The sequence below is a fragment of the Teleopsis dalmanni genome, chromosome 1 (genome assembly GCF_002237135.1).
Source record: "Teleopsis dalmanni isolate 2A chromosome 1, ASM223713v2, whole genome shotgun sequence".
NCBI lineage: Eukaryota > Metazoa > Arthropoda > Insecta > Diptera > Diopsidae > Teleopsis > Teleopsis dalmanni.
The window spans coordinates 176457773-176484977 of NC_051846.1; the positions used below are offsets into that span (position 1 = coordinate 176457773).

Here is a 27205-nt window from a genome sequence, read left to right on the forward strand (position 1 = left end):
CTTTGTCATTATATACCAGTGGCACAGGATTGTAGACTTATACTTCTAGAATCTTTGATGAAGTAGTGGTTATTTTTATAATTATTAACTATCGATAAAAATTTAATAACATTTTAAACTTTGGGTATTTACCACACATAATTAAATCTGATTTAAAACTTTTTTGTTTTGTCACAAAATGATCCACTTGGAAAATAAGAGAACCTTAATCAGTTGGTATGGGCTGTCATTGGCATCTATGTTTCTGTATCTGTAAAACTTTTCTGTTGCGTCGCAAACGATCAACTTCATACGAAATAAGAGAATCTTATTCAGTTGTTATGGACTGTCATTGGCATATTTATATCTATATATGTAAAATTTTTCTGTTGTGTCACAAAATGGTTCACTTAATGGGAAATAAGAAAATCTTACTCAGTTGGTATGGGCTGTTATTGGCATCTATATAGCTGTATCTATAAAACTTTTCTGTTGCGTTGACAAAGGTTCCACTTCATGGGAAATAAGATAACCTCATTCGGTTTGTATGGACTGTCATTGGCATCTATGTATCTCTATTTGTAAAACTTTTCTGTTTCTGTTGCGTCACAAAGGGTCCACATGGGAAATAAGAGAACCTTACTCAGTTGGTATGACCTGTCATCGACATATAGCATCTCTATATCTATAGTAATGATATTTTAGCACTATTTCTGACTTTTTTAAATTTATAAAACTACCTACATTTTGTATAGACAATATAAATGTGTATGTATCTATAAACTAATAACTGTTCAATAATTATAAAAAAAGCACAGAACTATTATTTGTAACAAATTGTACTATTTTATTTATACAAAGTTCACCATTAAATATAATAATTTATGCGTTTTCCAAACCGATTTGAGCATATTTGCGTAGACGCTTATAATTATTCCAACGAAATGACGTAATTATTATGTATATTGTTTATATTTTTATTTTTTGTTCACTGGTTCTTTTTCTTCTTGAGCTGGTTCAATAGCTTTATCATTTGTATTTTCAGTGTCGGGGTTTAGTTGAAAAATAGAGAAATTTAACAGTGAAGCAAAACTTAACCACGCAACGTATGGAATGAATATATAGCCGGCAACTTTATTCACGGAATAAAATAATGCGCCACAAGCCGTTGCAGTCGCCGTCAGAGCAACAATATCGATAAGGCCCTATACAATAAAACCATAAAAATTAAACTTAATCACTGTTTTTATCTACTTTTATCTTTATAATCTATGAATCACTTACGCCCTTTATGTTACGTTGTCCGAAAAAGATTGGTGTCCATGCCCAGTTCAATGCCAATTGCGTACCATAAGCAAGTAGTGGTAATTTCGCATCGCCAGTGAAACCGCCACCGTCTCGCCAAACTAGGTAAGACGCATATCCCATACCGGAATAGAGCGAAGTCCAAACTGGTGCAAATACCCAATTTGGTGGTCGATACGCTGGAAACTTAAGATTTTTATACCAGTTTTGTAGGTTGTTTCTTGTTATTTGGCCATTGACAAATCCACCTAAATTAGGTAGTATCATTGCACCAGCTATTTTCCAATATTCATTCATTTTACTATATGAAGAAAAAAAATATTTAATCACTTAATCCGCACTGTGCGACTGCTTCCAAAGTACTGACGGCCGGCTTATGTCAGTTTTTGTTTTCGGTTTTCGCTATTTTTGCTATCAGGTAGTCAAGTGTCAAAAGCGCTCAAAGAGAATTTCATCAACCATAAATTAATTGCGAGTATCTGGACGAATTTAACTCAATGGAAGTGAATTTTTAATGCATTTTGGAATAAAATTGCAAATGTGTTTAAAAATAATACTACTACATTTTTAGCGCAATTAAAAGTCATTTATTTACAGTATTAAACAATATCTTTGATTGTTTTAGATAACACTCTCTCGAAAATGTCTAGCAAAACATTTGAATAGTACATCGTACTCACAACAACAGTGGCGGATTTAAGGGGATGAAAACTACTTCATTTCGAATTACTGAAATTCAGAAGTCAGAATATATTGTTGTTTGAAATCAAGGCAAAACGCTGATATAATTAAAAATGAACCCACAAATAATAAATATTACTATGATTATATTCAAAGTTTCATCCATATAGTCCGCTATATTATCTTCTTTATTTCATGAGCTTCTTTCTAGTCTAGCATGGGGACTTCAGAACTTCCATAAGTTGTGTTCTATCCGGAGTTAAAATAAATATACATTCCATATAAAGTTTACTGATGTGAGTTTCGTCGTTAAATGTTTTTTTTTTCAATTTTGGATGTGACATCAAATCGACAGGTATCTGTAGATTTTATTTGAAGACATATCTGGCAACGTAATAGTTTAGTTGTTGGAACATGTAACCGATAACTGGCAATTTCTTTCGATTCTTTATTTCTAAAAATTTCGTCTATCTCCATAATACATTGTTAGTAATGCATATTAATCGCAAGATTATAAAAATCTGTCTAACTTACTATCTAATGAGGAATAGAATACGGAATTAGACTGATTTAATGTATTTCTTAGTCGAAGTTATGTTGCGACTTATATATATATGTTTGAATCTCGGGATGTTCTTAAGTTAACCTTAACCAGATTTTGGCTTATTTACTCAAGATGAAATATCTTGAATAACCCTTATTTTGGAACTTATTTGATTCTTCTTCTTCTCCTTTTTTTTACCAAATCGATTTTAAATATAAGCGATCATATAATACAATAAATATTTTGCTTAAATAATTTTTTTTTTTGACTTTATATCCAAATATTTCGAACTTTGAATATGATTTCTATATATCATAGATTGAAAGGAAACAGAAAATGATTGAAAACAACAGAATATTAAGTGCGTTTGGCTATCGCACTCTCTGATGCCATCGCGAATGTAGATGGAATGTGACATTGTCTATAGATTTATTTAAATTTAGTTATTAGAGTGTTCCATGTTATCTTTTCAGTTATATTGGTTAAGTTGCTTGAAAGACTTGTTCTAATATATTTCAGATTAGGAAATCTAAAAATGTGATTGTGATGAAGTGTCGAAACCCCTCACTTATAGTTGTCACCTAACAATTCTATAAAAGTGGTGTCATTAGTTCAATAATATATTAAAACTAATGATCCAAAAAAAATCTAATCTTATAACTAATTGCAGAGGATTTCAGATTTATTTCGAACTCATTTATCACCGACGACCAAGTATCTTGGTATTTTGGTAACTTGACACACCAAAATTCGTGTCAAGTTTCATTGCTCGCCAAAAGATTGGACGAAGAAGTCTTTTTCAAGATCTGACTACTAACCAGATAACAACAACAACAATTATTGTAATACTCATAGTTATTATTTTATTTAACATTATTGAAGTCACATTTTATACTAATGTCTTAATTTATAAAACTAAAAACTCAAAGTTTGGGAACAAGTCGGTAAGATCCAACATTTAATAGATACTAATAGATATTTTTAGCAAAAGAGAATATAGTTCATTCTAAAATCAAACAATTGTTCTTTCGATTATCCAAAGACTAAAATTAAACATAAATTCGCTGGACGGTATTATAAAGATGTCAGAGTTTATATATCTGTATGAACTCCGTCAGTTATCATTCCATGTAGAACAAGAAAAAGAGACCTTTCATTAAAATACTATGAAAAAAATTAAGTGGTTATACTATTTGCTGTGGATTTTTATGGTTTCCATGGTAATATAAATTGTTTGGCTTTTTCGTCCTTTTTGTATAAATACAAACACAAATTAAAAAATATTTTTATTTAATTTATGCAGTTTTTGAAATGACACTTTATTTCGATACTAAAGTAGAATTCTTGGATTCAGATGCTGTTAGCACTATAGCATGTTGGCATCAGTGTGAACCTCTATTCGCTGTAGCCTCTTACAGTCAAGAACGTGGAGGTTCCGTAACTATATTTTCCGATTCTGTAAGTAAATATTTATTATTTAAATTATTTTAAATAACTTTAAAATTTTATATATTTTTAATAGGGTGAACCACAACGTGATGTCACTTATCCAGTACATCCAACATCACAAGCATCTGCATTAGCATGGCATCCAGAGAAATTGCTATTAGCATCGGGTTGGGAAAATGGTGATATACATGTTTGGTTTGCGGGACATCGTGAATTCGCTAGTGTGTATGGTCCACATAAAGCGCCTATTATATTGCTGGAGTTTAGTGAACAGGGTGGCAGAATGGTAACTGGAGATGCTATGGGTCTACTAACTGGTTGGCGTTGTGATGGACAATATCAATTCTTGACTATGTTCTCACATGATTTGCGTGATATCTTATTGCATGTTACTTTTCGGAGGACGATCGAGAGTGAAGTGCGTGAGGAAATGATAAATTTAGCTAAGGCCGCAGTAGCGGGCGATGAGAATGCTCTGGACACTCTCACTAATTGGCGACCACGTACAGCTGCTCGGAATTTAACACATGCTGTTGTTAAAGACAATCATTGTTTCTATGTTGGCACACAAAAAGGAGTAATGTATTATATTAATCAAGCTGGCACATGTACTGAAGTGATACATAGTAAATATTTTTTATTATTAGAGTAGAGAAGATTTTACTTAATCATCTATTTTATAGAAACGAGTTCTGTACCGCGGATTATGCAAATTTTATGGCATCCTAAAAAGTGAGTTGAAAATTATTGATCTTAAATGGTGACTTCTGTTCCATTATATGGTTTTATGTGCCTACGTATATTTTTTCTGTAATTCTAATACTAAATTCTTCTTATGTATATTAACATAGTTCACATATTTTTTATTTGAATAGAGATGCGGTTATATGTTTGATGGATGATATGACTGTCACCTTGTACTTAGTTGAGTCTACTGGTATACTTACAGAGTTAGATCGAGTTAAAATGAGTAGCCGTGTAGCTGGAAAGTATGGTGCCATAAGTTGGGCTGGTAATAGCTTAGCAATTATTACAGGTAAACTGTTGTACAAATATAATATATATTGACTTTTAAATATTATATACTTATCTAAATTTTTTGACGTTTTTGTGGTAGGAGATTTTACAGTTCGTATATGGGATATAGAAAAGAGTGATAACTATCTGCTTAAAATGGATTTACCCACTTCATCATCTTCGACGGATTTAAACAGCAGCACAAAATCTGATTTATTTAGTCCTGATATGGAGAGTTCTTCTTCACATTTGGGTGCGATTTTTTCTAATAATAGAAAGCACCCAAAAACACCGCAAACAAGTAATGAAGCATTTACTTGTATAGCTTATAGTTCGGGTAGTCAAACAATATGCGCTGGGACTAATCATGGTAATGTCTACACTTGGCGTCGTAGTGTTAATTATTTTACAAATAACCCAGAAGACAGCTGGCAATTGACCAATATATCCACAGTAAGAGGCGCTGTAAAAGAATGTTTTTGGGGTTTTAATGAACTAGCCAAACCATGTATGCTTATCAATTGTGTGTCTAATGTATTTGTACTTAAGGTATATATTTATTCTACCAAATTTTTTTTTCATTTTACTTTATAAAATTTGTTTTCTCAATAATATAGGAGCAACCTCTTTTGTCGTATCATACACGAGACCTTTGGGCTATACAACGTAATGCTAAAACCATTTTTTTGGAGCATTCAAGTGGGAAGAATTGCACAGTGCAGTCGGAGTTTGTTATCACTGCTCTGGCATTAAGTCAAATTTATTTAATTATTAGTAATGGACGTACCATATCTACATATAGTATTGAGAAAATTGAAAAACCCGATGAATACGCTGATGACATTGATAGCGTCACTACTGAAACAGCAAGTAGTGCGAAGAATACTCCTTTGACGGTGAAACTGATGCAAACTTTTAATGCGGAATGTATAATAATTTTCATACAGAATCAAAATATATTTTGTCTTACATCCAGTGATGTTGTTATATATTCTATTGGAGGAGTCGTCTTGAATAAACTACAAGGAAATGATAATGAAGGTTGGTAGTAAAAAGAATTAAAAAAATCTAACAAAGAAAACACATACAAAAATAACAGGTAAAATTATTGGTATGGACCTCACCGGCAGCTATTTAAGTACTTTCACAATGAATGGTTTCATTAAATGTTACGATGTTTCACGACATGACCCGAAACTTTTATTTCCCGGTAAATCAGGTTATGATTTCTTAGATGATTTTGGAGAATTTATTATAGTTAAATGTAATAGTATTGGAACGCATTTAGCGATAATAATAGCAAATAGAAGTTTTGCACCGAAACCAATTTTATACTGTTGGGATTTTGAGAGAAATAATTTGATGTCCTATGCTTTAGCAAATGGTATAGACGAAAATAAATCCAGGTATCGTATTGGATCCCATGCATCTTATTATAATTTGTTATTTTTAATATAAAATATTTTACAGTTTACCTTTAAGTGTTTTTTGGGACACTGATGAAGCGCGCCTATTGGCTATAGAAATAAAGACCGTTGAACAGAAAAAATACCGAGATACCGCGACAAACCGAAATATATATTCACCGAATGAAAAAAGTGGTTATCGTAGCCATTGTATTGAATCGCAAGTTCTTGTAATGTTCTACACCGAGCAAGGAAAACTTAACATTTTGGAAGCGCGTGCTTTAGCATCGGGAGAACAACTTATTAACCTTTGTGTACCGCATGTGGTATTTATAAGAATTATACATTTATTGCTGAGTCATTAAATTTTCTTGATTATGTAGATTTCGTTGGATATAAATCTAGTTAAGAGTAAGCCATTGCAGGATTTTATTGATTTAAAAAATTGCGATGCGAATACCAGGAAACTTGTGTTGAACTTTAGTTTACATGTAGCAGAAGGTAATATGGATTTAGCATACCGGTGTATACGTTCAATACAGTCTAAAACGATATGGACCAATTTGGCTAAGATGTGTGTAAAAACAAGCCGTTTGGATGTATCATTGGTATGCTTGGGACATTTAGAAATGGCACGCTCAGTACGTGCAGTGCGACAAGCAATGGAAGATAATGATTTAGAACAAGAAGCTAAACTTGCCGTATTAGCTATAGAGCTTGGCATGTACGACAAGGCGCAGGAGTTGTACAAAAGTTGTGGACGAATGGATTTGCTTAACAAGCTATTACGATACAGTGGACAAATAAATGAGGTTACATCTCAAAATATTTTTATTTTATTTTATATTATAAGCATTACATTTTATTTGTAAGGCCTTAAAATTAGCTGAAACAGTGGATCGTATACATTTAAAGAACACCTATTATTATAAAGCGCAAATTTTGAAGGAAAGCGGTGACATCAAAGGCGCTATAGAATATTTTGAAAAAACACAAAATCCAGTACAAAATATTACACAAATGTTGTTAGAAGATCCATTGGCGTTGAAAGTAAAAACGTTTATTTAATTTATATATATAATTTAATTAATTTTTATAACAATTAATTTTAGCGTTATATGCAGAATACCACTGATCCTAAGATGCTTAAATGGTGGGGTCAATATGTAGAGAGTTCTGGAGATATGGATGCTGCTTTAGCTATTTATCAAAAAGCTGAGGATTGGTTTTCGCAGGTATATCTTACAATAATAAAAATAAATATATTGTAAAACATTTTCAAAATTTATATAGGTGAAAATTCTCTGCTATTTGGGTAAAATTTCTAAAGCCGATACGATTGCTCGTCAGTCTGGGGATCGTGCAGCCTGTTATCATTTGGCGCGCCATTATGAAAATGTTGGAAAATTTCAGGAAGCCATTATGTTCTACACTAGAGCACAAACTTTTAGCAATGCTATACGCATATGTAAAGAAAACGATTTTCAAGATGAACTCTGGACTGTGGCCAGTTCATCGCGTAATCGTGATAAAGCAATTGCTGCAGCTTATTTCGAGGAATGTGGTTCTTTCAAACGTGCTGTAGAACTATATCATCGCGCTGGTATGTTACACAAAGCACTTGAAATGGCTTTTGAATCAGAGCAACCAGAAATTTTAGAGATAATTGCTTCTGAATTGACTATTGATTCCGATTCGGATCTAATTAAACGTTGCGCTGAGTTTTTCATTAATATAGAACAATATCAGAAAGCTGTGCATTTACTAGCAAAAACAAAACTATTAAAGCAAGCAATAAATATTTGCCATGACAAGGGTGTACCTATCACAGAAGATCTTGCAGAGATGTTAACACCAAATAAAAATGAATTTGATAGTGAAACGCGAATATATATTTTGACCCAATTAGGAGAATTACTCCAACAACAAGGTGATTATCACGCAGCCACTAAAAAGTTCACTCAAGCTGGTGATAAGGTCCGAGGTATGAAATGTTTGCTAAAGTCCGGAAATACAGAAAAAATTATATTTTTTGCAAATATGTCACGTCAACGAGAAGTCTACATTATGGCAGCGAATTATTTGCAAGCACTTAACTGGCAGGAGGATGCAAACGTGCTGAAGCATATTGTAACATTCTATTCCAAAGGACAAGCCTTCGACTCTTTAGCTAATTTTTATGCTATTTGTGCACAAATTGAAATCGAGGAATATCATGATTATGATAAGGCGCTAAAAGCAATGCATGAGGCTGCGAAATGCTTGGATAAACTTGGGCATTCACAGCAGGCCTTGAATAATTTGCAGCGTGCTATCACAGATGTTAAAACTATACTTGATATACAAAACTCTTTGCATAATGGTGATAATCAAGCTGTAATATCTGGTTGCAGAAATATGTTAAGTAAGATTTTTCAAAATATTTATCAAATATTTTATTATTTTATTTGTGACCAAAAATATTAGCAGGCTAATTGGTCATTTAACTAGAAACTCTTAAACTTGTTTCCCTGAAGATAGTCAAAATATTAAAAAATATTTAAAAATATTTATTTTAAATATAAATAATCAATTATAGTTTTTATATTTCTATTTAAATGACCAATTAGCTCGCTAATAAATTATTATTTAAAAAATTTATTTTAAATATTATATTATTTATTAAAATTTGTTTATAATATTATTCATCATATATGTTAAATATTATATAATAAAATATTATAAATTTTAGTAAAACCGGAAATGCCGCCAATAAAACAAGCTGATATACTTGCTATGTTAATAAAATCTCTAAGTTATACAAAGCAATACAATGAAGCTGGTCGCGCTTTAAAAGAACTAGCAACTCGTGAAACTTCTTGGAGTTCTATTGGTTTGTTGGATAAGGCTCTGGTGCAAAAAATTGCAGCAGAATGCAATTTAGATTTTGATCTAATATGGAATTCGGGTCGATCGAAAACAGTGACGACAACTAGTGAAAGTGGCGATGAAGGGGAAGATGAAATACAAGAGGAATTACATTAAATTATATTTTAAAAACTAAATAAGATCATGTTACGAGTCAATTACGGTTTTAAAACTTTTATGAAAACTTAATCAACTCCGAATTGTAATATAATAACCGTAATTGTTTCTTTCAGAGTTGTGAAAAAATAGCATGAAGTCTGGTTGAAACAAATTGGCATCACTTTGATTTTGCATATGTATGCTTCTTGTTTTGTTGTATTTATATGAAATATAAAGTTTGTGAACTCTAAAAATTATTTAATTTGAATAAAAGAAAGCAAAATGAATAATAGAATGGTAATGGTTAGTATTTTAATCTTCTATATTTAAATTAAACTATTTATTTATGTACTTGAATTTATTAATAAATAAAATGCTCATATGATTTTAACGGATGATTGGAATTTCGTAACGTATTGCCAGTAAATATTCACAATAGACTCATTTTTGAATTTGTCTCCACTAAAATTAAAGACATACAAATTTTTGTGAGTAAAACCTAACTCTGAAGATTTTAAGAGCATTGTTGTTGCTTCACATGTTTTCTTTCGTAAGTTGTGAGTATTATTTTGCTACTCTGTAAGAAAAAATTATGACTAATATTTAAATCAAAAATTTTAATAATTTTTTATATATTTTTATTCCAAAATAACTGACTCAATTCACCCTGTTAGATCATGAAATAAATTATTGTTGTATTTGCTATAGCAACAAACGCAACATATTCCATGCAAATGTCAAAGTAAGCACGTTTTGCGAACATAAAAAGTTGCCTTTACGTTCCAGCCAAATATCCAGTGATTTCTCTTTAAAGAGAGGAATAAAACTAGACTACATTAAAATTGCAAGTAAGTGTTTTTTAATTTAAAATACAAAATATAGTTAACTATTATTATGCCATTAAAACTATTTTATATTTTATAATTTATTTGTCAATTTTCCTATCTACTGTCAAAGTAACCAAAAAAAAAAACTTCCTATGTAAATTTTGCATAGCGCAAAATTCTCTTAATAACATAAAAAATAACATTTAAGCCAAACGTGTTGGTACTTTATAGAGTGACCATAGCATTTCATTTCTACATATGTTCGCTACAATTTAATCATTGTTTGCAAATAATATGGAAAGGCTTGTTTAGTCAACAAAATTGTATTTCAATAATTATGATGATATTTCATTTTATATTTCGTGAGATGTAAACAGTTTAAAAATGTATATAATTTGCTTAGTCATTTGTTTTTATCACATGTACGTAATTTTTGGCAGAATTTATATATTTAAAATATTCTCCATCGTCATTAATGCGAAGAAAATTTGCGTGTGTGTATTTCTACTCTGTTGCTGAGTGGAGAGTGCACTAAAGAGCGCTGTTGCTGATATACGTAATCAATCTCTAACGTAATTATCTACTCTCTCCAATTTTGTGTGTATAAACTGAGGTTTGTTGATTTTCGGCGACTTCCTATTTGCACTATAAATTAAATAAAGTATCTACAATATATATACATTTTATTTCTGTATTTACAAAATAAATTTTTCTAAATATATTAAATATCTTTTATGTGCAGTTAAATTTTTATAAATGATTGTGATCCTTTATGTTAATATCCGGAAGCGATAAAAATTCAAATATTATATTTGCAAAAGTTACTTTATTTATTTAGGATTCTATTTATCTTAGAAAAGTAAATATAGATAATATTTAGCATTATGTAAAAATACATTTTTATGATTATGAAATCAATTGATCTTATGAGAGATAAACAGTTTTTCACTATATCATGTCAGATTTACTGAGAAAATACAATAATATAAACATTATATCTATTGTTTTTTCCAAAAGAACAACTTAAATATGTTAGCTAATATATACAAACTATCTTATTTAAGAAACTAATAGTAACGATTAATATTTTATTAATAAAAATTTCTATTAGAATTTTTTTACTTTGTGTTTTACTCTCTTAATTCAAATGAATGTATTTATAACCCAGCACACAATACAAGACTACAATAAATATGCTTTATATTTCATATATAAAAAATTAAGAATAGTACATTTTATTTTATTTTAGTACTTTTTAAGCAAATCAATTGTTATTTTTCATAATATTTCAGTTTCATTATTACTTTTATTAATTTATTACTGAAAAATAGACAATTTTTGGGTGAACCCCTCTCAAATGATGACTTATATGATATATGATCATTTAAGGTATAAAATACCTATATTGTCTATGTGATATGTGAAGTAGACTTATAATAACTTATAACGCTTAAATATTGTTGATTTATATGATATATGACCATTGTAGGTATAATATACCGTTATATATGGTCTTACAATAACTTATAACGCTTAAATAGCGTTATTTAATTCCACAATCCTGCTTTAGAATGTTTATTTCATCTTGAGTTTTTTATAAGTTTTAATTTCTCTTGGAATTTGTTCTAATAAGTACCACAGAGCAAACATTTTAACAAATAGATATATGACAATACTTTATTTCAAATCAAAGAACAATAAGGTCAATGCTTTATTTTCAAAATAGTAAATCATAGTGATATATTCAACAGAGATTTTTATGATTTTAAGTTCCGTATAACGATATTTATTATGAATTAGATGTTTTTTTATGTTAACTAGGAAAAAACAATATCAGCAGTTAAAAACTCAATATTGCTACGCATTTGGTACTAGCTATTATTCTAGATTTAATATTCAAAAAATATATTGAGATTGATAGTAAAACTGGAGTAAAATTTTATTACGACTTATAATAAATGAAACACATTTGGTTTTAGTTGCTTTCAACTTTCCTTTACACATTAATTGTATAAATTTAATTTAAACTAATAAACCCCATTAGTTCAAATTAAATTTAAATTTATATATAATTTATTTGAATTATCCTACTAAAAATTTTTAATTCAAATGTAATAAACCTAGTATTATGATTTGATTGGAACACAAATTATATTGTGTTTATCACAATTTAAATTATAACAAATGCAATTATTATAATAAAAATTATTATTATTAATATATAATTATTATTATTAATAATTATATAATTAGATTTACCTGGGCCATTCAGCTTAGCTAGTAATGGATTCACACGAGAATTTTGGTTGTGATTTTAGCTGTTAATTTTTGTTGTTTTTAATGCAAATTGAAAATTAATAACTGCTAAAATTACAAAAAAAATTCTCATGTGGATTCAATATTATATTGGATACAGTATTATTAAATTTTTGACAGCTAAAATTAGAACTAACTCTCGTGTGATAACATTATTATATTGGATCCAGCATTATACTGGATTCACACGAGAGTTAATTTTAATTTTAGTTGTCAAAAATTTTTATTTTGCATTGCAAGCAACAATAATTGACACCTAAAATTACAAACATGACAGCTAAAATACAAAAAGACTCTTATGTGAATCTAGTATTATGTTGATCGAAATCACTGTATTCACAATGTGATGTCGTGTACTTTGGTTAACTAAGTTAGCATGGCATAGCTTCTTCAAAAATTGTTTACTGGGAAAATATATTTCAGCGCTCCGCATTTTTCTTAAGTGCATGCGTAAAAAAAAATGATAGTGAATTCTATCTAACACTTATGTGCGAAATGTTGTTATATTTTCTAGTTTGATATAAATTTTGTTTGCAATCAATGGTTTTTTTCTGAATTGTTGCTGGTTTTCTTTGAATGTTTGACGCACACACAGTTTGTGTCGGTGTTTAAGCGCCTGCTTATAATGTAGCGCTGATCATTTTACTGATTATTTTATTTAAAAAAGCAGCAAGTAACAACGATTGAAGCAAAGTAATTTTAAAATTCAGTCATAGTTTCGGTTCCAGGTTGAACTGACGTGCTTTGTTATTAAAAGCTCGTGCTGCCGTTTTATTGACGTTGTGTTGGATTCCTTGTTTGATCGGTTTCGGTCGTTCGGTCGGTCCGTCGACAAAATAATATATTAGACTGTGTAGAGTAGTAGTAGATCAATTCAATCCAACTCTCGGTTATTAATACAACTAAATTTTATTTTGTGTGTTGTGTCGTGCATCTGCAAATCGTTAACATAAATAAAGTTAAATAATAATTTAGTTAGAAAATAAAATCGCCATCTCAACAAATTCATGTAATATAATTTTAACGTAACTAGTTAATTAGTTATAATTATTAGTCAATTATTTTTATAACAAACAAAAAAAGGTAAGCTGCTTCATTATTATACAGTTACATATATGTTAATATATAAAATAATGAAAAATAAATAAGGAAAATAATATTAGTCGAGTGTTAAATAAATAAAAATATTTGAAATACAAATTGAGGCCAATAAAAGTGAAGTGCTGCTCTGCTCTGTTTCATTTATCTCGCAGCGTTTCAGTGTTTCACTCTCAATATTTTCGTATGATCGATCGTTTTTGTTGTTTTTTTTTTTGGTGTTCGTTTTATCAAAACGACGGTCAAGGTTACAATTTACACAAGCCAAAAGTTCGTTTAGTCAAGTGCGAATATGGATTTGGACTTCAATTAATAATTTTATTAAGATAATTTCAGTATGAAATATATAAATTCTTGTACTAACAACTTTGTCAAATTATATAATATGATTTAATATAATAATAAAAAAAATGAAGTAAAATCTGAAACGTGTTAGTTTACGTGGAGCGATGCAATTTTATAATCTCACTTTTTCAGCTAGTTTACTTCGCGTGTATACACAACATATGACATAGACACAATTAATGTATGTACATAAGTGTGTGTATAAGCTTACTTACTGGATATTGCGTGTATTTGCCATACGGAAAACAAACTTTAATTGCGCTGTCAAAAGTCCAACCGAGTGGATTACACAAAAAGTAACAATTTACTGTTCAATGTAACTTTTGCATACTTCGTCTCTTCTACTTGCATTAATTTTTTGTGCTCGCAATTATAGAACTATTTTGAAAATATTAATGCGATTTGATTTAATTCATTTACTTTACAATACGGAATATATTAACACAATATAAATATTTTGACCTTATGCCACTTTATAAAAAAAATGTATTCTACATATACACGTATACATGCATACATATACATATATTTATGCAAACATAAAACAAAAAGTAGTCATGTCTATACTCATGGATACGTGAATATTCACTTATGCTTAAGCAGGTTTTAATTTGGATATTTAAAATTAGTTTTTTTTTCCATTTTTTAGCAAATCAAAAAAAAAAAAAAACCAAACCAAAAAAAAACAACTTCAAAACTAACTTTTTTTTCAAATTACCTGCTAAGGTCAAATACAACGGCTCACTTTTTCTTTAGAATGGTCTAAACACACGAATTTGCGTATTTCTAACAATAATTAATTGAAACACTTAACGGAAGCTTACATTCCAAAGGGGCTGTAGTACTGTTTAAAGTCAGTGTCAGCGTATCTTTCTAAAAAAAAAACACTAGATCTGACATATAAAACCACAATTACTAATGATTGTGGTTTTAATACAAGTATCATTTTATATACCCCGTGTTAAGAATGAAGGTCGAGTAGGTTAGTTCCTCGATATAATATTTATATTGTGAGGAGCTATAAACATGCTCCTTCTTTTATGTAGGAGTTCTATTCACTCCTACCGGATCTGGAAATCAGCGAAAGTCACATATTAATATGAAATAATTAGTAATTTATTGTTTTTTAAAACGAACTAATTAGTCAGTATTGATATTAGGAGGCCATCAATGGCCGACATTCTGGCTTTCATTCGAAAGACGGAATGTCTTCTATTCGGTTAGGGTCTGTTGCAGCACAAAAGATCAATCATGGTGGCAGTGCTCAGCTCTATTGGGAGCTAGTCTATTGCGCTAATGTAACAATTATGTTACATTAAATTAACAATTAATTATATATTATGTTATATTAATACTAACAATTATGTAACATTATAATTATAATTAATTATATTTTATATTATATTAACAGTAACAATTATGTTACATTATATTAACATTATATAGTACCGTGATGATGATTATAGAATATAGTCGAAATACCGGCACAAATAAAATCTTTTAAAAAACAAAAAATTTTTTTAAAAAGTATATTATTTAATTATTAATCAATTAGCCCGTTAAAAAACAAAATTGTAAAATAATTAGATAAAACTAAATGAGAGGGAAAGGAAACACTTATAAAGAAAATCGAATACTTAGTCATTCCAGAGGAGGTGATCAATTATTTCTTTTAGAGTTATTATACACCTCGAATATTTCCAAATGTTTACTGCGCGTAGCCTTACCACGGAAACAATTTTTTAAACATTAGAACACTAAGAGTGCCTGTACTTTTTGTTGTCAAAGAAGACAAAGGGAATCTATGATGAATTGATCACAGAGAAGGTGATATATTGATCATTTTTGGAATAATTATATTTTTCGCATGTTTGAAAATGGTTGCTGATCTAAACCTTATCAGATTGAAAAATTTTTTAAATATTGGAACCCTAATATTCTCTGCACACGTCATTAAAACAGGATACGATACAATTACATAAAGGAAAGAGCCCTGAAATTATTTGCGAAATCTGACAGAGTTACCAACACCGCGTTATCAAATCTCAGAATGGTTACAGGCTCCTCGGGGAGATATGCAGATCTGAGGTCAATTATTGCTTAGTCTAATGAAGTGATAAACAATAATCCAGTCAAGGCGCAAAGAGGGGTTTTGTAGAAACCTCGCAGTTAATAGAGAGTCAAATAGCTCAGGCGCACTGATTCAACTCAACTAGCCTCAACATCGTCAACAATTACGTGCATTAAAGTTGTATTTTCTTCCTCTTCTCCATAATGTTTCGGTTGTCTCTGCGTTTGAATCTTATGTTTAGAAAATACTGTACGGATTATAAGTACAATCCATAGAACGTATTCTATAGCAAATTAATTGAATTTTTTGGATTATATTAATAATTTTACTTACAGTTTTGTAAGTAGTTAGACGTTCTAACTGAACAATGTAAGACAACTCTAAAAGTTGTCTAGCAATATATGGATATGTGTACTAAGTTTTCTTTTCGTTCTAGTTGTTTGTATGTTTTGCTGATATCTCTACTATCGAATCTGAATTTTAGACCATACAATGTATTTTAAATATGCGTATAAGAACAAATCCCAGTACGAAATAATTAAATGAATTCAGAACATTTTTTGTCTACATATATTGTCCGAATGACGATACTATGTTAAAATTTATTTCTTATGTCAAAGTAGTACTTAATATTATATTGCAGTATTTCTATTAAATTATTTGCAACAATCTTTATTTATACTTAAAAGTAAAGTTTATTTTATAAAACATACATTTTTTCAATTGCACTTACTATTCTGCAAGTGTCTATATTTTTCTATCTTATATTATCAGCTCTCATCATTTTGGTATTCGGTTTTTTATTGACTTTGTTGAGAGGTATCAATGCTTAAGAAATTGATACTACTTTTTAGCTGTTTACTTTTTCGTTTCCTTTATCGCCTTTTAAGTCCCATTATTTATAATAAACTTCTAAAGTTGCAATCTGCCACAGTCTCAAACGTGGTATTTTCACACCTAAATATGCTGGATTGTGTTGTAGTATATTATCTACACAATTATTTTTACTACTACAATAATAATTTGCAATACACGACTTTAGATTAGTTTAAATTCCGGTACTTTAAGTGTTCCGCAGTTTTTTTTATAGATCAAAGATATATATAATAATATAACATCAACTCAGGTATACGTTTTTACTTAGTCTATTTTATGGAGACGACATAGTTTCTGTAGTCCGGAGTAACATGTTCAATAATCGTCTGTTATTTTTTATGTAATTTCTTTATATAATCATTTCACAACTAAATATAGTATCAGGTATTAAATTTGGTATCAGAATGTTAACGAATCTATCGTTTCCTTTAAATTATTTTTAAAGTTTGTTAAGAAAGTGGATTGAGGGTTGGGGATATTACCTCATTGCCCACATGTCATAAAATAGTACTTCTGCCACACTCTTAGGGTGCTATCATCTTATATTCCATTATTGGTTAGATATATACTTGAACTTTTTAATAAGTTAAAAGACAAACAAATTGTTAATATATGTATTATTCTATTAAATAAATCAGAAAGGAATCACATTTATGAGTATTATTAAGCATTATTAAAATATTTTTATAAATTGGTATTGTTTCCAACAATTAATTAATAAGTTTATTAAGATCTGTTGATTATATGTAACATTTTTATGGCTGCTCGACATTAAAGCAGTGTGTAATATATTTTCTGAAATGCAACTAAGTAATGTTTTTTTAAAAAGGAATTTTTTGATTAAAATGAATTAAGTGGCCAATATCAGGTTATACGAGTTTATGCTTTATTATAAAATTATTAGGTTGTTAATACAGAGACAAATAAAACTTTACTTGCACAAAAATTGCTATATTTTTATTATATTCTGTTGGAATGAGATATTTTTAAAAATGTTACGAAATTCATTTACATTGGATATGTGAATTCTGATGATCCCGTCTTCTAGTTTTAGAGTGAAGAGTGTGAATCGTATACCTATTAGTCCTAATCATTTACAAAACAATTCAACCAAAGTCTGTGATCCTGAAGTATTGCTTTACATTAAAATCGATGCCTATACTGTAGACTAGGATACTACATGATAATATAGTGTCAATATAAGGAACAAAAATGGATTTTCTGAATAAAAGCTTCATTTCCAAGCTGCACTTTCTTGTAGTTGTTCTATTAATACGGATTTATTAATAGCGTGACATAGAATAAATATTAATAATAAAATTGTAATTTTTCCATTTATATATTTTTGAATAAATTTGAATAAGTTTATATATCCGATTCTATTATCATTGTATTTTAAGAAAGCATTTCTCAAATAAAAATTTAAACTCGCAAATCTGTTTTATTTTATTACCTTGCATCATTTTTTCAATTTATTTAATAATCAAATCATTCTAAAAATAACTCTTAAATTATACTGAATTATATACATATTGGTTCAGATGGGATAACTTCATAGACAATGGTTTCAAAGATAAAGCGACGTCGAAGTAGAATTCAATTATTTAGAACTCAAAATTTTAATATATATTATTTCTTTAATTTACAAGTACAGCTATTATTTCTTTGGCATTTTAAACGAAAATAAATATTAAAACATATTTTTTGACATGATCAACTTCTGCGTTTATTAACTTTTATGAAGGGTCTTCATTCTAACCTATCTGAAGCTTTATATATATGAAATACTATGTAGATTAAAAGCTGTATATATTAGCTACAAACGTAGCTGATACTTTGTCAAACGCTTATTACAAATTAAATCTCTAATTGAATAAAATCGATCGATGTTTTTTTTTTCAAAAAATTGTTAACGTACGTAATTGTTAACCTAACAATTACCATGACGTTAATTTCTAAAAGTGCGTTCACGATTTTTGAAATGCTTGCAAACTTTATGGAAGAATATGCTATATCACAAGTGTCAACATCAGCGTTATTAATGAGTATCAAGTAATCTTCAATAATCAGTAAAGATACTAATGTGACACATGTTAGAGAGATTTTCTTCTGTAAGACTTACTTGCATTCCAGAAATGGTGGGTATGATTTTAGCAGTTTAATAGTAAAAAAGTGACAATATGTTTTAATTAGATATACAAGCTATTGTTAAATATTACAGGGTTTCTCACTGGGCACTGCGGAGTTAAAAGTAATCTATCGAACCTAGGTATTACTACAGACGATAGTTGCAGACTTCGTTGCGAAGAAGAGGAAACGATACGGTGACGTGGTGACAAGTTCCCAACGCATCTTAAAATCTAATCTAAATCTAATCTATTGTTAAATATATGTATTATATTATTAATTGTTATCGCACCAGTCGCTGTTTTTGTTGTAATAGCTTATGTCGTCAAACTGATATAGTTTTTAAAACCTGAAACTCTTCAACACGAAGAAGTTCCGAGATATCACATAAGTAGAGAAATGATATTGATGAGAGAATGTGTAATGAAGTGGGCACAGAAGTTACAGGGTGAGAATATTCAATATAATCTGTACCAAAGCTCTGGAACTTTATTATGTCAGTTTGCTCTTTATTATCATATATTAAATTATTATGGTCCAATTTCATAGTTGTAGCTTAAGTCGCATTACTGATTTAAGTTATGTTAAAGTCATCAATTTTGCTGACTTAATTCACACTTAAGACACTTTTAAGATTTAAGTTAGGACTAATTCAGTCCTATATAAACTATTTACAAATTTTGTGTACTCTGAAAGTTTTTGGTTGAATTAAATATAGATAATTTTGATCACCTTTGCAAATATTTACCTTTTATCAGCAGTCCTTTATATTAACGCACAGAATTAATTATATTAATTATATATAATTTATGTCACCTTTGTTATCTGCTCTTTGCATTTTTAATTAACGTAAGTTTCAATTTGTTACAAGAATATTTGTTAGTGTTGTCAATATACATTGTTACATATACATATACATAAGACTTCAGCTATGTAATTATTTTCCACGTCTCTATCTACAGAAAAGCAGAATACATGGTGTATTCTGGTCTTCCATAAGTTAATGGATTGCTAGCTTTTTTGTGAATATTTTTTAATAAAAATCATGCAAGTTGGATGTCTGTGCAGAAATCTCAATTCAACCTGATATATTTCTCTGGTCAAATTGCAATACATGTCGGTACAGAAAGCCTAATACAACTTGATATATCAAACATGTTTAATGCTCTTTTGTGTGAGTCATTTTTTTAAGATTTTTATATCGTATGATACGTAATCTATTTCGAATAAAAAAGGGGTGGAATAGTGAGGCAATTTTCAAATCAAAAAAAAAAATTTAATCACGTAAATTCTTAAGCTAACCAAAATTCTGAAGACGTTGATTAGCTGTTATATTAGTAAATCCAGAAACACAGAATCTATGGAGTTTTCTTTCAATATCCCGTAAGTTAGTGGATCACTTATAGCTTATAATTTTAAATATTATGTCTATAATTCATTTAAATATTTTCAAAATAATTTAATATTGTTATATATTATTTGTATGTTATTATTATATATTATCAATATTGTTTATATTGTTGTAAGTTATATCAGGGCTGTCCATACCAATATGATCGCAGACCAATACAAGTCACTGTGCAGATTGGAGACCCGCAGAAACAAGTACATGCGTCTATGGTTTTTTTGGTGTAAATAAAGATAGGGTTATAATTTTAAATTTGATATTGTTAAATTTAGTTTTATTAATAAATTCATTTTTTTGGAATACCATAAAAATAGAATAATGTATCGAGTGAAAATTTGCGTAATTGTGGTAGTTTACAAACATATATTATCCGCGAACCGCATGTGGGCCGTGGCTCGTGCTTTGGGTAGCCCTGAGTTATATTAATATTGAACTATTCGTGTTCCATGTTTTTATTTTGGAAAACTGTGTTTGCTTTGAGTGTTTAAATGTGAAAAAAAAATTGTACAGGCGTTTATTGTCATTATATCTAAGACAAAGCTACGTAAAACTAACTTGTAGATTGCTTCTTATCTGCTATGATAGTAATATCGTTTATTATATGAAATTATTATTGCATTGTCATGATTCTTGGTATATATGATTTGCATTTTAATATGTTTTTGAACTTTGATTTGAACGATTAAGCGCTTAAGATACCAAAAATTATAAAATTTTGAGTCATCCAAACAAGAATATTATTCTGCATAACACAACATTGTGTAAATATAATATAATTCTTAGTTTCAAATAATAATTAAATTGCATAACTTCACAAACGAACCACTTTAGTCATACACACTTCAAGTTGCCTTATCTTCCATCGACGCTAATTTATTGAAATTTCATTGAGTATTTCGCGTGCACGTACAGACGCAACAAATTCTACGTTTTAGTTTTTTATTATTGAATAATTTATTAAATATAAACTTTTTTATTTTTATGTAATATACTAGAGTAATAATGGGTAGCACATGTGCAAAGGGTCGATCAAGTGGGTGGTGCGGAAATCATTTATTCAACATGCCTGGCATATCAATTTGCACAAAAAAAAAAAAAATAAATAAATTTAATCATTTTAGCAAAACACAATCTAAAATGGCATAAAAGCGATTAAATGTTAAAACAAAAATTAATTGATAATAATTCCCACTATTAATATATCAAGCATTTTTGTTAAACGCCTTGAAATTTTTGTGTTTTTTTTTAATTACATGCATTTTTTCTACTTAATATTACCATAGATACTTACGGTTTTAGGTTTTACTGTTAGCAGCAATGGAAAGTGTTGTTGTATTCAAAGTCATACAAAATTATTCGTTCTGGTTCACAATGCCAAAAAATTAATATTAATCAATTAATCGAGCACATGCAAATCAATGTACAATAAGTACGCGTATGAGTGCGAAACATTTTGAAATACTTAGATGGTAACCATCAATGTATCTACGAGTATCTATATCTATTCTTATGTATACTTGTATCTGTATCCATTGGTGACGTAACTAGTTTTGTTGTAACGTTGGAACCGATCGGTCGATTGATCAATCACACTCGATCATACGTTCTGATGATATATCGTTTGCATCTTTAAATATTTATGGATTTCGCATATTTGATTTGACATACGTAATTTAAAGCGAAGCAAGATATTTGTGGTACTTGTAATTTCCTCTACGTGCTTTTTGTGATTTCATTTATTTTCATTACTTGAAAAAATGCACATTTAATAGTTTTTGTTGTTAAGAAAAGGTTTTTCAACTTTGAGTATTTAAATTATTTCAAAACAGGTTCAAAATGCAAAAGACAGCATTCATATTTATTACGCTATATAATTGTTCTTAATGGAAATTAAATGATGTTTTAATATTTTTCCTAAAGACTGTTAGAGTCTAATATTACTGACCCATAAATGACATTATTTTTATACGTTTAAAGGTAAGTCAAGAATATTGTTGTCACACAGTTGAATTTTATTCCAAAAATTATTTTATTAATTTAATTAATAATTCATTAATAACATATTGTTTTATTATTTTTTTTTGATTTAAACAAATTAACCCAAGATGGGTCGTTTAAAATTATTGCTTAACTATAGTTTGATGTATATATATTCACTATATATGGTATACTATATATTATTTATATATAATGTATATACACTATATAAAGTCACTATATATTCATTATATACCTTCTGCTCTAAAAGTACTCGGATTTTGTAAATAAAACACACAAATTTAAATTTTATTCCAAATTTATTTTATCTCGTTCAAAATATGCTCCTTTTGAAGCGATACACATATGCCAACGCTTAACCCAATCTTCCATACACTTTTCGTAGACCCGTGCAGGTATGGCTTTTAGTTCCTTCAGCGAATTCTCTTTTACCGAATCAATCGACTTAAAACGCTTACCACGAAGGGGCAATTTGAGTTTCGGGAACAGGAAAAAGTCACACGACGCCAGATCTGGAGAATATGGTGCCTGAGCGATGACAGTTGTGCCGTGTTTGGTCAAAAACCCGCGTTCAACAAGAATTTTCCATAGTAAAAATCACTAAAGGTAGTCTCACATTAACAGCTGCTGTAAATAAACTAATTGACAGATGGCGCTCAAATTTGTACCATATGTCAAGAAAGGGTGAAAGGGTATGAAAGGGTATGTCATAATTTTTGAAAAAGGTCTATTACTTAAAGAGTAGTTAACAAACAACAAAATCCGAAAACTTTTTGAGCAGAAGGTATACTATATGCTCACTATATATGCTATATATTCACTGTATAATCTATATATTCACTGTATATTATTTATATATATTATTTTTACACTATATAAATTCACTTTAAATACTATATATTCATTATATATACTATATGCTGACTATACATTATACAATAAATATATATTATTGTATAATCTATATATTCACTTTATATACTATATATTCACTGTATTAACTATATATTTTTTATTTATCCTGTACTATTTAGTAGGAAGTCATGACGACAGGCTCAATGATATGTCATAGGTATATATACTGTACAATCAAGCATTAAGCCTGTCCTCATAATGAAGCGATACATTGGTTTTCTAGACATAAATAGAGTAACCGTCATCCAAAATTCCTATAATCAGCCATTGCGGTTTATTATTTGACATTTGTGTGAAGTGGTACAATTGTGGTACCGTAATAGGTGCACTTTTAAAGCGTAAAGGGACTACGCACTTCTACTTTAACTGATAACACATATAAATTACAAAAACTGAATAAAATATTCATAACCTTTGTGGGTATTTTATATGAAAAAATTCGATTTTTGACATGACTAATTAATTAGTCCATTAATGTTGTTCTAACCTATTTAAAGAAAACATATTGTTTTTGTTATAAATCATCGTGTGATTTTCCCCGTTCTTTTTGGGAAAAGCTAACAATGCAAGAAGTATACACAATGAATCATATTAAAGACTCTCAAGGGTAAACATTAAAGACGAAAAGTAGGATTTATGATAAGAGAATTAAGATCATGAGAATGGATCATGAACTATTAATATTTTGGGTATACGAAAAAAATACAGTAAAAAGTAAAATAAAAATAAATAAATATTAAAATCAAAAATCGTACATTGTATAAAATATTAGTCTTTAGTTTTAAAAAAATGTACTAATGTATAAAGCTATACTGGAATCTTTGTGAACCTAGGAAATTCAGTTATGGGGCACAGCACCCATTGAGATTCAAAATTTTGAGATTAATATTTAATGTCGTATGGTTTTTTGGGGAGATAATGTATATGATAACATTGTATGTATATAAAGATATATATTTTAAGATTTTGACTGCGCATGAGTAAGTTAAAAGGCACTCTATTCTAGAGTGTCAGCATCTGATTCTAGATGCTGAATATATTTAAAAATAAATTAATTGGGCTTTAAATATCCATAATAATTTGAAAATTCTGTCATATAGTGAACCTTTTTACTATGACGTTTTTCCTTCCATAAGATATACACTTAGGTATACATTTATGTATCCATTGTTCGGTAGTAGCGTTGTCTTAACTGTTCTGTGGAGTTGCTATTAATTTACCAGAGTGGACTGATGTTATTTAATATATATACCAATAAAATCGTATTATGTGATAATTTATGGTGAAATTACTTCATCAAGTGATTACTGAAATATTTTATTATAGTGTACAATAAAATTTCCTTATTAAAAATGCACATTTTCGATTTCATTATTTATTAGTTTCGAATATCAATATTTTAATTGTTCGAACTTTTTTTCTGCGAAAAAATTAATTGGTGAATAAATGTCGGAAAGTGTGCTCTACAAAAATTTTTTCTTCTATATTTTATTATTTTATATTTTATTACAAACCTATTTATATATCTAAGTGACAGCTATTATCTCATTTCTAAAAATTTTCTTCTATATGTTTTATATCTAAGTGACAGCTGTTATCTCATTTCTAAAAATTTTCTTCTATATGTTTTATACTCGACTCGTATATTTCCAAAATATATTTTCGTATATTTTCCAAAAAAAACTACAGTCTTCGAAAAATCATTGCATATCTACGAGAACGCAAGGTCAAATAAAATATTATTAAATAATAATTGAACTTTTTCAAACAACCAAATAAATTGTTGGTGCAAGAAATAATCTTGTATATATATATATATATATATCACCAAAATATATTCATATTATATTGAATTTAATCTTTAGTTTATATAGTATAAACTCAGCTAGATCTAGAAAAATACTTTTTTTATACAATCGCCGGTAAATGTTTATTAATTTTGTAATCTGAATTTATATATAATACCTAAGATCATGCAAGATTAATTATAAGGTATTTTTTATATTAAATAAAATCTACAAATATAAGTGATATATAATATAATATAGTTGATATATAATATAATATAGTTGATATATAATATAATATAATTGATTATAAAGTATATAGTCTGTGTATAGTCTGAAGAAAAGTCGTCATATGATTATCTTTTCTACTGATAAATCTTATACTTATGATTATCTTATACTTATGACTTTATGATTAATCGTCAGATTCTTCCGGTTTATTTCAAATCATACCATTCACAGAGATTTCAAGGTAAGCCATGTGAAAAAAGAAAATAAATTAAAAAATCATCAGGAAACCTCTATAGTGAAATTACTATAGACTTTACCTTTAAACAGATTAAAATTTTGGAATTTATACTTTAACTTTTAAAATTTTAATTATTATAAGACAATATTTCCAGAAAAAATTGTACCATTAAATGAGTTGCCAACAAGAATTTTTTTTATACCGTTCACCTTAATTATTATCTTTTAAATAGACATATTGTAAATTTATATAGAATAAAAGAAAATAATTTATGTTTCTAGTTTTACGAATATGGATACTTTTTTTAAATTTTATTGTGACAATTATTTTTTATTAATTAATCAATATAACTATAATAAAATAAAGAAATTTTTTATTAGAACAAACTTTTTTTAATGATTATGTATTACTTATAGTTCCGTTTATTAGACTTTTTTTAATTATTATGTATTACTTATAGTTCCGTTTAATAGACTTTTTTTAATTATTATATATTACTTATAGTTCCGTTTAATAGGCTCTCGTTTTTAATTAGTTTATTAATATAACCTTCAACTTGAATATATTTTATAATAATAACAATATTATTTCCTTAGGCAAAAAAAAACGTGTGGGTCACACTTCCTGGGTGCTTATAACAATTTATTTTAAATGTCGAATATCTGAGGGTAAATGTAAAAAACTATTGTCAAGTGTAGAAAATTAATAAAAAAACAAATCAAAAAATTATATTATTTTTAATTTGTGCTTAAATATCTGAATTTTACAAAATGAATTTAAAAGTTGAATTCCAAAGTACAGTGATTCAGAAGATCGCTGCAATTAGAGCAATCTTATATATTGTATTTAATTTTGAACGTAGTACTATAATGTTGATGTACAAGAATGATTTAATTTTGAAATAAATATTCTTATCTAGAGACTCAATTCGTCAACGTTGTTGCTTTCACTTTATAGGTTTTTGCAGGGCTAGCAATTTTGCTGGAAATTCTTTTTGGGATATTTGGATTTTAATGATTGATGACTTTTATTAGTGTATAGTTTGGTATGAGTTATTTGATTTATTTTCAAACCTCTTCGTCTTTGCAGTTAACAATATATTACCAAAATTATGGATTTCGAAATAAAATATTCTGTATAATTTCGAATTAAATTTTTATTTAAAGTAAAATATGTATGAAAAGAAAAAAATATTTTGTATATAATTAATTGAATATTCTGGATGACTATACAGCCGTTTCGAGATAATACCCATCATCAGTGGTCTATAGAAATAATTACTTTTGTTTTATTGCTCCGTATATATAATTTAATAGACTACAAGTGCTAAGCTTAGAACTTTAAATCTGTTGAAATTTTCGAAGTAATGACTCATTCATTAGTTGAGAGTGTCAAATACTGCACAAGTCTTTATTATTCCAATTTTATTAAAATTTTTTTTTACTTTTATTTGTTTTCTTAGAAGACAGCAACCAAAGCACTTATCACACTTTTTTATTAGAATTAATTAAACATTTTATTGTAAAATAAAAAATATTTAAATAATATAATTATTAAATAAAATTCTGTATTTTTCTGTAA

The 27205-nt window shown here is 28.4% G+C and overlaps 3 protein-coding genes across 3 annotated transcripts in view; 2 read left to right on the top strand and 1 right to left on the bottom strand.

The window, feature by feature from the left end:
* Positions 1–806: 806 nt before the first annotated feature.
* On the bottom strand, positions 807–1707 carry LOC119671028 (translocator protein). The gene is made up of 2 exons (XM_038081517.1): positions 1264–1707; positions 807–1184 (listed from the first exon to the last, which is right to left on the bottom strand). The coding sequence occupies exons 1-2, from the start codon at positions 1579–1581 to the stop codon at positions 957–959; spliced, it is 546 nt and encodes a 181-aa protein (XP_037937445.1). The 5' UTR covers positions 1582–1707; the 3' UTR covers positions 807–956.
* A 2330-nt stretch (positions 1708–4037) lies between these two features.
* LOC119670378 (intraflagellar transport protein 140 homolog) lies at positions 4038–9494 on the top strand. Its single transcript, XM_038080623.1, has 12 exons — positions 4038–4584; positions 4642–4690; positions 4834–4994; positions 5076–5524; positions 5593–6016; positions 6075–6381; positions 6446–6707; positions 6765–7193; positions 7255–7431; positions 7494–7616; positions 7675–8785; positions 9113–9494. Exons 1-12 carry the CDS (start codon positions 4242–4244, stop codon positions 9403–9405), a joined length of 4128 nt encoding a protein of 1375 aa, XP_037936551.1. The 5' UTR covers positions 4038–4241; the 3' UTR covers positions 9406–9494.
* A 4078-nt stretch (positions 9495–13572) lies between these two features.
* LOC119670379 (NADPH--cytochrome P450 reductase) overlaps positions 13573–27205 on the top strand; it is a 30544-nt gene continuing 16911 nt past the window's right edge. Inside the window, exon 1 of the mRNA XM_038080624.1 lies at positions 13573–13613. The gene's annotated coding sequence lies outside the window, so the exon portion shown is untranslated. The remainder of the gene's footprint in view (positions 13614–27205) is intronic.